Raw genomic sequence first — 13,423 nt, 5'->3', positions numbered from 1 at the left:
TTAGAAGATACAGTCCGATAATTTCTACGTTGCTGTGAGCCTTGATCTTTGTGCCTGATAGCGAGTAAACACAGTTGCATGATGTCAATTCCCGAGGTCCCTCCCCTCAGTGACCTGTAATTCTCGCAGGAACCATGAGTCGTTTGCTGTTGTGATGTATCTCATCTGAGCTCGTCAAAAGCCAAGTATGCCGCGCCGCTTCGGGCCGCTGGCCAAGAACGTCTGAATCTCCGTTAATTGGACGGAAGAGCTTCCCAACTTCGTCTTCAGCTCGTTGGGATTTGTTGCCTGAGTAGGAAATTTAGTGTGATCCGCGCGTCCTGCATGACACACGAGCAACCTTGATGTCCTGAACTGCCAAGGACAGCTGCGATGGATTTCTTGGCGTTCGTTCTTGGCCACAGAGAGAGACGTCGAAATAAGACACTGCCCCTGGCAAAGTATGTGCCGCTTTATCCGAGATGCAACTGTTGGCTCTGGTTCGACGTCTTGACGCAGCAAGCACCCTTGCGGATATTAAGTTGACGAGAAGGGCATAAGGAGCGCGAAGCGGAGACGCATCTGAAGGATGAGGGTCCCGGAGGCAAACAGGTCAGGGGTGAGACGAGCTTCCAACAGAAGTCAACAGGAATCATGTTGCGTTATAAGCCGCATTCTTCACCCGCTCTGTGGCGTCTTCACTCGTCCTTAGCAGTGCTTGAGAGGCAAGAAAGTCAGCAGCAAACCTCCGTCGGCTTCTCAACCCCACTTTGTTACTTCCGCTCATACCACCGCCGTCATGACTAGAGACAGAGGTCTTGAGGAAGACAACCCCAACGAGAAGACCGTCCGCACTTCCAACGACGGCACTCCTCTCGACGTGAAGCCATCCGACAATGGCAGCGGACAGGGCAGACATGAGCATGCCGTCAGTAAGGATGAAGTCGACGATACCACACTCTTCTACAACCTCAATAAGGAGAAAGCCGGCTCTTTCACTGCGGAGATGGAAGGTAAGCTTGTGCGCAAGAACGTCTGGTTTCTGCTTGGTCAAACCTGGTGGATCGCCTTCCTGATCCACCTGGACAAGTCCACACTGTCGCAAGCTAGCACTATGGGGATCTTTAAGGATGTCGACATGACGAAGAAACAGTACAATGACCTTTTTGTGGTGTTTTATACTGGCTACCTTATTGCTCTTTGGCCAGGAGCATGGTTGTCTCAGAGAACTGGCCAGAAACAGTTCATCGTTGGATCGCTATTGCTGTGGGCTCTATTGCTCGCAATGCATGTACTTGTCAAGACAGGAGGCCAGATGATAGCCTTGCGATTTCTGTTGGGCATGGCGAGTCTCCCTTGCTTTGGAATATGTGTATGAGCACAGTCCGACTAACTGATCAAAACAGACCGAGTCTCAGATTGTACCGAGCACCACCATCCTTCATCAAGCATTCTTTTCTCCAAAGAAAAGTCCTTGGGTTCAGCTTCTTTGGTGGGCTTCGGGCAGCTTCGCAAACGTGCTTCTCACCATGGTTGCTTACAAGTTGATCCTCCTCGATGATGCTCATACACTGATTGGCGGGCTGTCGTCGTGGAAGTGGTTGCACATTATATGTGTGATCCTGACCTTTATCATGGCAGTCCCGCTGGCTTTCTTCCTGCCAAACTCACCCGTGGAGGCGAAATGGCTCTCGACCGCAGAGAAGGTACACACAATCAAGGCGATCCGCGACACACAATCGGGCATCAAGAATTCGACATGGAAGTGGTCGCAAGTTCGAGAAGCGTTCACAGACCCCAAAAGTTGGCTTTTCATGTGGGTTGTCATCTGTCCATTGTCTTTCAACTCACTGATGGCAATGCAGATTCCATATGTTCTTCAACGAACTTCCGAACAACACCTCGCAGCAGCTTCCTCTTATTATCGTTGGTTTTGGCTTCACGCCAGCAGAGAGCGCGCTTTTCAATATTGCCAAGCCGTTGATTGGTTCATTTCTTGTTCTTGTATCTGCCGCTATGCTTTATGGGACTCGACTTGGCACTGGCTATACCTGCGCGATATCGTACATCCCATGCTTCGTTGGGGGTATAATTGAGGTGAGGCTTTGATACCATGACTTAGCTTTCCGTCTTCTGACTCCTTCACAGCTTGCTGCCCCTTGGTCCAACAAGATCGCGCTCGTTGTTGGCACTCAGATTTCAACATTCAAGCCGTCCTATCTGCTCGGTCTTTCTTGGGCTGGTACCGCCACGACCGGGTATACGAAGAAGCTTACCGTTATGTCAACCTGTGTGGTTGCTGCATCGGCTGCAAATATGATTTCGCCCGAGTAAGTCGCCGCTAAGCTCTCCAGCAGAAAAGCCGCTAACGATGTTTTTCAGGTTTTGGCAACCCAAGTACAAACCAAGATACACTCTACCATGGGCTTTCATGACTGCATTTTGGTTCATATCACCTGCCATGTGCCTTGTGATCCGCTGGTATCTCGTCCGCGAGAATCGACGCAGGCAGGCTAACCTGGATGCTGATGGAAGTTCGGACGACAACGATGTCCTGGACACTGGGGACAGGGTTGTCCATGTGTACAAGGAAGATCTCGATCTGACGGATCGCCAGAATCAAAAGTTTATTTACCCGTTGTGAGGTGATGAAAGTAGGGCTGCTGTGTTGGATAATGAAGGAGATGCAGCCAGGTAGTCAAAAGAACCTAGGACTTGGGAGGCTTATAGGAATCGTTGTTGGAAGAGTTGGATGTACTTTGAATTCTGGTCTTGAAAGCAAGAGGCAGTTTATTTTTTAGAACACTTCAAGCCTAGAAAAGGAGTACGGAATAGATTGATCGTTAGATGTCGGACACACCCTGCATTTTGGACTGGAAGTGAACTTGTGTACTGTATGTATCTTGTCTGCCTTAGTTCATCAACATGATTAGCTATTTTATTAGCAGCGCTTGCAAGCCGGTGCCATATTAATGATCCTAGGCAGCTTGCCAAGACTTTTGTGGAACTTTATTGGATGGCTGATAAGGCAAAATGACCTAAAACCTACATCGACCGAATGAGTCTGCCTGTGTGTGTTCAAATGGAGGCGAGTCCAGCATATTGATCTTCGCTACGTCCCCGCCCACCGTCGCCGAGTCTGATATCGACCGGCTACGGCAGTGATCCACACCTCCGCGCCGGACGAGACTCCGGAGCCTAATCTTTTGTGGGGTGACGTCGATTAAGCTTGTCCTTAGCTCATTTCAATCGGCGACAATTTCGATAGAATCCCTGCTAGACGGTACCTGAGGTTCAGTCATCGGTCGAAAGAGCAGATTGTTGCGTCAGTCTCGTGCGACAATGGCTTTGACTTCCGGACTGAGGGAATACCATATCGTCGCGAAACCGAGACTTTCTACGTCGCTTCCGGGATAGCTTATGCTTATTAGGGAAGGTAGTTCTCTTAACTCCGCAATGGAAGGTGATCAACGGCTCTGATGCCGGGCGCTTGGCCTTCCAGCTCCCGCTACCGACCGCGTAGACAGGGATCCCGGGCACAGCAACTGAAAATAGTTGGTGAACCGCTGAAATGGGCCAATCGCCAAGCAGGATAAGTGGGAAACGGCCATCAATACGAATAAAGTGGATCCGACCTTCAGCATCCGTAGATTGCATCAAGCCAAGGAAAACATGGGGAAATTTGTTGTTGATAAAAAGCCGGTGAGCCCGCGTTGTTGATAACAAGCAATCGAGACTGTTCATCGTCATCAGCAACTCCAAAGCTGACAATCTTGCTGCGATCATGAAGGGTCTTATCATAGGACTGGCCTCTTTTGGCCTCACCAGTGCCGCCGCAGTCAGCTCTTTGGCGCAGCCCGTAGCTCGCCGAGGGTGCCTCGTCTCCGACGAGGGCGCTATTCAAGACCCGGCCATCCAATACACGGAAAAGACAGTTCGCCGTCAGAACTTCCCGAGCAACTTCACTGTCGACGTTAATTTCCATCTCGCCAGCACCGAGGAAGAAGCGGACCTGATCACGGACGAGATCGTCGATGCGCAATGGAAGGTTCTCCACGAGGCCTTCGCTAGGTACGACATCAACCTTGTGCTCAACTCGACTGAGCGTACGGTCGACAACCTGACCGGTTCCGCTTTCCTCATCAACGAGGGCCCTGACAAGGGCTGGGTTTACCACGAGGAAGAGTACAATACGTATCTGAAGGCGACTCGCAAGGGCGGATATGATGCTTTGAACCTGTACTTCTTCAGCAGCTACTCGCCGGGTGCTACAGGCTACTGCCAGTGGCCTACGCCTCTCGCCGAAACCGATGAGTTGACCTTTTGGAAGGATTCGTGCCAGCTGAGCGCAATGACTATGCCAGGCTTCACCGCTGAGCAGGGGGCTTTCGAGTCGTGGAACCTTGGCCATCTTGCGGTTCACGAGAGTGGCCATTGGTTTGGTCTGAACCACACCTTTGCCGGTGGCTGCTCAGAGCCTGGCGACTTTGTTTCAGACACGCCAGCGCAGCTCACCCAGATCTTTGGCTGTCCCGAGGGTTCCGACTCTTGCCCAAACCAACCCGGTTTGGACCCCATTCACAACTACATGGGCTACACTGATGATGCTTGGTAAAATGCTCCTCTCTTGATATTGCCTTGAATTGTGACTGACTTGTTCTACCAGCACGAACGAATTTACCTCGGGACAGAAGGACCGCATGTTTTCAACCTTCTTCAACTTCCGTAGGAAGTAAGCACACCAAAGCCACCGATGGAAGGTGTGTGTGTCTCTAGATCTTTGGCCGGAGGCAGGAAGACCGTAGAAGCGAGATTAAAACAATACAAACACTAAAGTTTCTGGTGATACTTTATCTGGAAAATGGAAAGAAACGCAAGACCGTGTCAAAAAGACCGAGATCACATGGTTCAATTGCTATGTCATCCCAAAACAGGCACCGCACGGCAGTCATACCAATCGGCCGACACTTTAAGCTGCTAAAATTATTCGGGTTCCTCCCCATCGCATAGTGGGCACACGTGGTATGAAAGACAGTGCAAGACTCTGGCTTTAACTCTAGTTCCGGAGATTTCAAGTTGGATAGATGAATGTCAAGACATAGAGAATCACCCATCTTTTGGCTTTTGTTTGGATCTTGGGTAGATCCAAGACAAATGTCTGGTATGACGTTGACGAGAGGTCTGTCTCATAGAACTGATGTGTTGCCTTCTTCTTCATTACCAACTGGGGCGTTTCGGGCTCAGGTAGCCCTGAATCAGTTAAGTCACCGCCGACACCACCGCCCATCGCAGTTGTTGCCTATTTGAATCTGCGTTCGGCCATCGGAGTCGCCTTTACTGATAGATCACTGCAGCTTGGGGCAACACGATTCCAGGTAACCTACGGCCAGAAGAGCCTCTGAGCGCACACGACGGGTATTGTCCACGGTTCGATGAACTACTTCCAGCACCGTGAAAAGGACTGAAGACTACCAACTTGACACTTTCCCCAGCAGTAGTAACTGACCGCTGCATTTCGTCGACAACACAAGGTTGGCACCTCTCGTCGCCGTTATTCTTCATCACAACCAATCGACTCTCGAAGGAAGGTAGCTCTTGCCAACCGTCGACGGACAGAAGAAACGGCCGCACCTACCGAACACCGACACCATAAGTCAAGCAGGCACCCGCCTTGTGACTGCCTACGACCATTTTCTACCTACTTCAACGACGACACACCTCCGGGCTGACTTCTCCCCCCAACACCAACAACACCAACAACCGCCTTTTCACAACAGCCAGTATCAAGACTCTCGGTGCAGGACTGCCATCTCTCCTCTCCCTCACTTATTGCAGAGACGTGCAGCTTCGACTCCAACACTGCCCAAATACGCACCACGACCAACGAGATGGATCGCTCGCCACCCCAGCCCAGGGACTGGACTCTGTCCGCCGCATCCATGATACCCACGAGGATCGATGCAACAATTCTGCCTAGGCTGTCTCAGCTTGATGCACTACAACCTACGACCCGACTGGACCAGCTTATTGGTAGCAGCATCGACCGAAATCCGGCACCTTCCCAGCCACGACCAACGAGCGACTTTATGTCCAGTCACAGGCAGCCCAAGAGAGGACTTGATCTCCAGGATGGCGATGAAGAGTCCGCCATTGACACTCCATCCTCCAAGCGACGTCGTCGTCTGATCTGCAGAGAGGGTGATCGAGGTTCCCTGATCCAACCTCAACGTGTTCCCGACCCTCGCTTTACAGTTTTGGGGAGGACCATATCACGGGAAGATTTCCTCCACTTGGAATCTGTCTTTCGGAGTCGTGGCACAAATGCTCCACCGCGGTCTCGCATTTCCTCCCCCGCTCCAATTTCTCTCCTCGGCCGACACTCTGCCCTTGAGAGAAATTATTCACGGGGAAAGGAAGAAGACGAGGTAGAATTCATCGGTTCACGGTCTGCTATCGATAGCATGGCAGAATCTCGGGCCCAGATGCTTCCAGCAACTCCCCAACCTCGATCAACCGCACCAACTCAGCCGACCTTGCAAGCGTCATCATCTGCGCCAATGCTTGCCCACATCTCGAGCCCAGCTCCAGAGTCTTTCGATTCTTCGCCTTTGCCAGCACCCCGGTCTGATCGTCAGCGTCAACATCCCCTCAGTCTTCGAACGCCTGGCTACGCAGCAGAGGTCGGGAACGTTGCCACCCGCAATGACAGACCTAACATCATGGCATTGGCACAGATCCATCCCATCGCCAGCCAAAACAATGAGGACGTCCGGTTTTCCACAATATTGAGCATCACGCAGTCGCTCTCGGTCCTCGATCAGATAATGCCAACCCATTGGATCCGTCGAGGCATTACCCTGCACGAGGACTTGCGCTCGTGGCTTACAATCGACATGCAACGACCTAATGCCGGCAGCAACGAGGCCTTTCGGAATTGTGTCTGCGCCGTTGACGTTCCGAGGAAGTTCTATTTCGCCGGGTGCCGCCATGTAAGTCATACACAGCCGCATTCACTCCAAATCATGACTTTGGAAAGAACCTAATCTTGTCTTGTTAGATGGCTTGTGGCGACTGCGCTCGCAAGTCTGGACGATGCTGTGATCGTGACCAGAGCATGGTACTCTGCTATCCTCCCGAAGACGCCGAATGTCCTATCTGCGAGGATACCAACCCTATCTTGATCTTCAAGTGCGGTAAGTCGTAGATGTTTATGTCGAGTTCGATAAAATCACTGACTCCAGCCACCATTCCCAGGTCACACCATGTGCCAGTCTTGCTATCTTCGGCTCTCCAGCCAGCCAGGAAACACGCTGTGTCCCCAATGCCGGGCCGACTTGGGATACGGCGCGATCGCGAGGTTCAACCCCGCGTAAACAGGCTAGAAGGTATGTGGCGTAAGGTAAACACATGGCACTGCTAGTAGATATCATTGAAGGGGGGAAGCTGCGCGCTTTGCGAAGGGACAGGGGTACTCTGAACAACAGGCTTTTTAAGAAGTTTGGAGAGAACGCAATGCATGAATTCGCACTTATCTTTATCAATGGTTAGCAGGAGTTTATGGCGTTAATTTTACACAGCGTTTGCGGCGTGGTAGGCAGACACCCACAGTCATAGTCAAAGACATCATCAGCGTTTGGGGCATGGAAATAGAAGCTCGATATGGGAGCATCAGGATCCTACAAGTTATGCAACACAACAAACTCCACTGCAGCTCCAGTTCCTTCTGTTTGAAGCAAGATATCTGCATGGCCGTCCCAAATCACAGTTAAGACGGCTGTATAACTCGGTTTTCGATGTAATATGATGAAGCTAATCTTATTATCTTGAGGAGAAGCCACTTATATAAAGCAACTGACATTCCCCAGTTTGTACGTAAAAACCTTGTCTATCTTAGTCCCCGTTTCGTTAGAGTTCCGCAATAGTTGACGAGGTGTGCTGCCGTAACCACCTGTACAGAACCACGAGAATCGCCGTCCTTATGGAGGTAGGCGTTGCCGAGGCTCACCTGGAAAACCAATGCTGTTGGTTGGCACCCGTAAGCGCCCAGCCGCGCATCAACCCCCATCATGCAGCCACCACACCTCCGCGAATTTCATGGCGGGAAAAACGTGTCATCGAAAAAACCGAGAACTTCTTTGGCGACATGTCACTCCATCAGCCGCTATCTTGACCTTTTTGGGCCATCTGAGATCGAAGGATGCTCAGCATGCCTCGCTATTCTTCACTCGATATGCCAATCATCCCAGTCCCAACGATAGCCTATCTGCCTCCTCAGAAGGCAACAAATTTAGCGACAGTCGCATCCTGGATGCTGTGCCTCTTCAACCCCCAAATCGTCCCCACACTTGAGTCTCGTCTGGCCGCCTCTGAGTGGCCCAATTGCCAGCGCCAAGGAGAGTGTGATGTGAAGTCAATAACATTAGCTGCATGCGTCGGTCTCTCAAGCGGCCATGCCGGCCAGGATTGCGTAAAAGCAAAGAACGCGGGAATGCGATGTGCCGCCTTTGGCAGTCCCATCCACTTGCAGATCTCTTCTTCTGCAGATTGTCAGCGCATAAGTGCCGCGTGACTCTTGACTGCATTTGAGGCGTAAGATAGACCGCGTCCCTTTAATATTTGCTTGCTTCTGTGCTTTGAAACTCCCCACTTCCCTTCTCGGTGAGCATAACATCGTTTGAGATTTGTGCGATAGCCTGCTTTGTGCAGGATCTCTAGGGACCTTGATGATGGGCGACTTGCTAGCGGTGAGGCCCGGCACGATGCCATGTATTAGCTGTCGATGGTTAACGTGCTAGGTGACAGCGAAATCAAAGCGAGAAAGCGGTACCTGACATCGAAGATCACCCTACCGCGGTCGCTTGTTCGACCGCTGACCGACAGCGACAATCTGGCAACACCACGTCCGTCGACTTGATTCAACTGCCTCAACGGGCGGCACCCAACAGAAGCATATCAAACGTCCCGGCATCCAAGTGCAAGCGTCCTCTATTTCTTCGAAGCCCTGCATATCGGTCGGCTGATTCCTTGCTGGAGTATTCACCGAGATATGGCTCCCGGAGCTTCGAATCATTCATGAATAAACAGAACAAGGGTAGCGGGAGAGTGAACAAAACTCATACTGCGACAAGAAGGCGTCCGAGCTCACTGAGAGACCCGACAGCCAAGGTGGCGTTAGGCGACTTGACGGATCGAATGTTGGGCCTTGAGGTGGATGGGGAAAGGCACAACATCAACATAAGTGCTGCAGAAAAGAGAATCTCGAACACGGCAATTGACAAAGCTCGGGACGATAACTAAACAATTTGCCGTATTATTGAGCATACCGAGTTAGACCACTTCGGAGTCGTTTCCGATTCGTGCGCAACAAGGGAAATTTGCCCCGGCACGGCAAAAGTATCAATGGCTCCAAACCCAGAGCTACCGACGGGCTTAGGTAGCACGTTTGACGGAGAAAGAGGAATTGGCGATGATGAGAGTCGAAGCCATGAGGCATTTCTACAACTTCCACCTGAGTGATTCGGTATATTGGTACCTTACTGAATTGATTCATTTGACCGAGTCATCTACGTAGCAGTTTCGACATTGTTCTGTGGCATTTGATCGCCCGACTACGACTCATTCGCAATCTGCGTCTGGCGACGATAGCCGAAACGGCTTTACGGAGCCATGTAATCTAAGCTTTGGTTTCCACATTACGCTTTGACTTCCCCATCTCTCTCAACCTCATCCGCAATTTCAGTGACCTGCTCCACGAATTTGTCGACCTCGGTGATGAAGGCAGAGTGGCCACCGGGATTGCGAAGCACCCTCTTGAGCGTCGGTATGGTGGCAATGATCTGCTCTTGTGTCGTCGGAGAAATTGTCTGGTCCTTTTCGCAAAAGATGTAGTAAGCGGGAACTGTCAGCTCGTCCAGGCCAACAGAAGCGCCGCCGAATAGTGCCTCCTGAGACTGGGGCAACAAAGCCGCCATGCACTTGTCCGCAAGCTCGTCGGGCATATCAGGTCCGTAGAAAGCACTCTTAGCCTTGGAGTTTGCCGTGACGAGGCCGTCAGCGACATCGACAATGTCCAGTCCGGGAGGCAAAACGCTGAGGGCGCTGGCTCCCTTCTTAGGAGGCATGTTGGCGGTCACGTAGACGACTGCGCGGATGCCACCCTTCTTCGATTGTGCGGCTCTCTCGGCTACCGAGTAGCCCTTTGACGCGATGGTCAATGGCGTTCCGCCATAAGAGTGTGCAAGGGCGAGAAACTCTTTGCCCTCGTCAAGATAAGAGTCGAGATCGGTCTGGATCTTGCGCGCATCGTCGTCCAGTGTGACCTTGGGGTCCTTGCCAACACTAGGGAGGTCAACTCCGATGATGGGAGAGAAACCAGCGGCCTCGAGCTGTGCCTTTGCCAAGTCAAAACATGAAGACTTGTGGAAGCCACCGTGAACGAAGACGACGCCCAGTGACCTGGGAGCTTTAACCGCGGGCATGATTGACGGTTTTTTTGGCGTTGCTATGCGAAAGGTTGGGTTGGAAAACTGTAAATCTCGGTTGTTGTGAGCAGACCCTAGCGACCTCGTGAGTGAGGGCGCCGGGACTTTGTATTGAGGGCAGACGATCCTTTATCGAGTGCGAGTCTCTCGCGTTTGCGGGGCTTCGTGACGGTCGAGGATGCAACAAGTGGCCTGTTGTGGGAACTATTATGAAGCTCAATGTTACTCTACATTCCGATCTTCTTGCTGGGCTCCCCGGCATCCGGTTCTTCGGAAGGTGGAGGCGGATTCGAATTGGACGTCTTGTATTCGAGCGAACAGAACTCCAACCAACAGTTTTGTAGCTGAGCGAGTCATGGGCTCCCTACGTTGTCGGAAGGATCTTAGCGGGTGAAGTTTAGTGGCCGTACGGATTGATTGGGTGGAGTCTCTGTGGGTGTTCATGAGGGTCAATCGTGGAGCCCTGCGGTCGACATGAGCAGATATTCACTTTACTACTGCTGTCAATGTTCGTGGGATGCACAACTTACTATGGCAATGGAGGGATCACGTTTCCAGCGAGTGTGACGACTCATGCAAGGTACGGCGTCCAACTACGGTTCCATGTCTGTCCGTATGAAGAACTGTTGCAGAAGATTCCACCTTCGACTGCCGGGTTAGAACCCATGTTTTCGCTTGAGTTATATGAAAGGGCTAGCTGCATCTCTCTAGGGAATCTAGCTTCGGAGCATTTTGTTCACTCCTTATTTTTCCTTAAACCGTCTAATGTCTTCAGGCAGTCGGATTTCACCATGGACGACGTGACGTACTCTTCGGAAAACAGTGTTGCTTCTATTCTGATTGTTCCGCATGCGGTCTTCAGCGTAATTGCAACCCTTCTGGTCGGGTTGCGGATTTATTCTGCCCGAGTCGTTACCAAATCACCATGGACGTTTGACGAACATATTGCCATTGCGGCGTTGGTATGCTCAGATCTCCTCTGCACTAGTTTGTCGCGACCTTAAACTGACTCTTTTGATTGCGAAGATCGCGAACCACATCATGCTTATCAGCGAAGGCATTGGTACGTGATTTTGACTTTGCGATTAACACATGAACTTCAGAAGAGAATGCTGATTTTCGGACCTAGCGATGAATTATGGGCTTGGAACAGAAATGACCCAGATCTTGACAGAATTCCCCGGCGGAGTCTCTACCTTTCTCAAGGTATTTCATACGTCTGCTGGTGCAACTCAATCGTCTGACCTCACAGTGTATTCTCTCCATTGAGATAGCATACGGAATTGCATGCCCCCTATCGAAACTGGCTGTGCTTACCATGTTCTACCGTATCTTCTCGGCTTCAAAGATCTTGCGGTACTGCGTGTGGGCAATCGCTTTCGGACTCATTGGGTGGGGAATTGCTGTGGTCGGCGTCAGTAGTGAGTACTCCGGAAACCGGCTAAGAATGAAGTGGTCAACGGTTTACTGATCTAGTCTTGCTCCAGTCTTTTCCTGTACACCCATCGCGAGATTCTGGGACCAAACGATCCCTGGCACATGCATCGACTCGAGCAAATTCTACATTGGCATCACTGTACCAAACATCATCTTCGACATTCTTACGGTAGCTGTTCCGATTCACGAAGTCTGGAGACTACAAATGGGGCGCGAGAAGAAGCTCGCCATCACAGGCGTCTTTCTACTTGGTGGCAGGTATGATCCAAGGTTATGCGTCATTTGTGGTGGATGCAAGCTGACGCGATTACCCACAGCGTCGTCCTCGCCTCGATTGCCCGACTGGTCCTCTTTATCATCTATCGACCTGGAGAAGGAGCAACTGGAAACAACATCAGTCAGACCGTAATCATTCCTCATGCGGCATCTGCAATCGAAACATGCCTTGCTATCATTGGCGCATGCCTCCCGCCATGCGCCCCTCTCTTCCGTCGCTTTCTCGGTGGCGTTGTCAGCGTCGTGAGCTCCGGAGACCGATACAACTCGAGGCCTAGCGGAGCGGCCAAGTCCGGCAACTCGAAAAACTTCAACACCCTCGTGACGATTGGAAAGATTTCCAATCGTGGGGTGGGACACCGCAAAGGCTCCAACGATGATGACCTCGATGGTTCCTTTGAACGCCTTGGGGACGGGAATAGTCTGCAGGGATCCACCGACGAGTTGTACGTGAATAACGAAAGCTCTGGGTCTCGCAGAGATCTTGGTGCGGAGGATGGAATACATGTGAAAAGAGAAGTTCACGTGGAAAGGAGTGGGAAGGTAGCGTCACAAGACGTCAGGGAATGGGTGGCGGGCGACATTCCACTAGAGAGGATAACGGATCGTGAAAAGACATCCGGAGTTACAGGACTGGCTAGATAGATCATCTAATGATTGTCGTTTTTGGCCAATTTTGATCTATTGCGAACGGCCTTCCGGGCCTTTGCCGATGATTATACGGTCCCTCCACCCGACACATGAGAGGTGGTTCCGGGTGCATGGTAAGCTAAACATGTTTGGCCCGGCGATCAGTGGGATTCGCACGGGTGACCTTCGAGACTATCGCGCTGTTACTTTAGGCAGATAACCAGCCAACTTCAGTCAGCCGACAGTCCAATCATTGGTCATGACTTGCAGACGAAGGGCATCCGTGGTGTGAGAAAGCGACGCCACAACCCGGATCGACCATATACGCAATGTTTGCTTGACCAAGAGATTGCTCAGCGGAGCCTTTTCTACATTGGGAAAATCGGCTTTCCGAGGGATTGTTTGCCAACTGGGCTACCAGAGCCCAGATTTCGCCAGTGCTTGCACCTCAGGCAAGCAGTGGCGAGTGCTGTCGACCTGAAACTGGAGCACTTCCCTCACTTGGCAAAAGGTGTCAAGGCTAGGCTCTAAAAAATCAAGCTTGGCCTCGCAACTGAAGCTGTTTCCGTTTTTGCTTTGGAAATAGATCATTTGCCATGTGCAGCTAACTCGTGAACAAA

General features: G+C 51.4%; 5 protein-coding genes across 5 annotated transcripts; 4 read left to right on the top strand and 1 right to left on the bottom strand.

The window, feature by feature from the left end:
• Window positions 1–778: 778 nt before the first annotated feature.
• CGGC5_v014296 (putative transporter) lies at window positions 779–2,623 on the top strand (the record flags this gene model as incomplete). The annotated part of the gene is made up of 6 exons (XM_066153075.1): window positions 779–992; window positions 1,386–1,471; window positions 1,524–1,795; window positions 1,845–2,076; window positions 2,128–2,309; window positions 2,362–2,623. The coding sequence occupies 6 exons, from the start codon at window positions 779–781 to the stop codon at window positions 2,621–2,623; spliced, it is 1,248 nt and encodes a 415-aa protein (XP_066007471.1).
• A 1,140-nt stretch (window positions 2,624–3,763) lies between these two features.
• On the top strand, window positions 3,764–4,715 carry CGGC5_v014295 (Extracellular metalloprotease; the record flags this gene model as incomplete). The annotated part of the gene is made up of 2 exons (XM_032023029.1): window positions 3,764–4,590; window positions 4,646–4,715. 2 exons carry the CDS (start codon window positions 3,764–3,766, stop codon window positions 4,713–4,715), a joined length of 897 nt encoding a protein of 298 aa, XP_031880082.1.
• A 3,990-nt stretch (window positions 4,716–8,705) lies between these two features.
• CGGC5_v014294 (uncharacterized protein) lies at window positions 8,706–9,276 on the top strand (the record flags this gene model as incomplete). Its single annotated transcript, XM_032023027.1, has 2 exons — window positions 8,706–8,723; window positions 8,782–9,276. 2 exons carry the CDS (start codon window positions 8,706–8,708, stop codon window positions 9,274–9,276), a joined length of 513 nt encoding a protein of 170 aa, XP_031880083.1.
• Window positions 9,277–9,671: 395 nt separating this feature from the next.
• CGGC5_v014293 (uncharacterized protein) lies at window positions 9,672–10,457 on the bottom strand (the record flags this gene model as incomplete). Its single annotated transcript, XM_032023025.1, has 1 exon — window positions 9,672–10,457. One exon carries the CDS (start codon window positions 10,455–10,457, stop codon window positions 9,672–9,674), a length of 786 nt encoding a protein of 261 aa, XP_031880167.1.
• Window positions 10,458–11,251: 794 nt separating this feature from the next.
• On the top strand, window positions 11,252–12,818 carry CGGC5_v014292 (Satratoxin biosynthesis SC1 cluster protein 4; the record flags this gene model as incomplete). Its single annotated transcript, XM_032023024.1, has 6 exons — window positions 11,252–11,422; window positions 11,487–11,523; window positions 11,590–11,666; window positions 11,713–11,881; window positions 11,948–12,155; window positions 12,215–12,818. 6 exons carry the CDS (start codon window positions 11,252–11,254, stop codon window positions 12,816–12,818), a joined length of 1,266 nt encoding a protein of 421 aa, XP_031880137.1.
• Window positions 12,819–13,423: the final 605 nt, after the last annotated feature.

Source organism: Colletotrichum fructicola (assembly GCF_000319635.2).
Source record: "Colletotrichum fructicola Nara gc5 chromosome Unknown KSG_Nara_v1_contig09, whole genome shotgun sequence".
In the NCBI taxonomy this organism is placed as follows: Eukaryota; Fungi; Ascomycota; class Sordariomycetes; order Glomerellales; family Glomerellaceae; genus Colletotrichum; species Colletotrichum fructicola.
The sequence above is the reverse complement of the archived record's forward strand: the minus strand, read 5'-3'. Positions and strand labels throughout refer to the sequence as shown.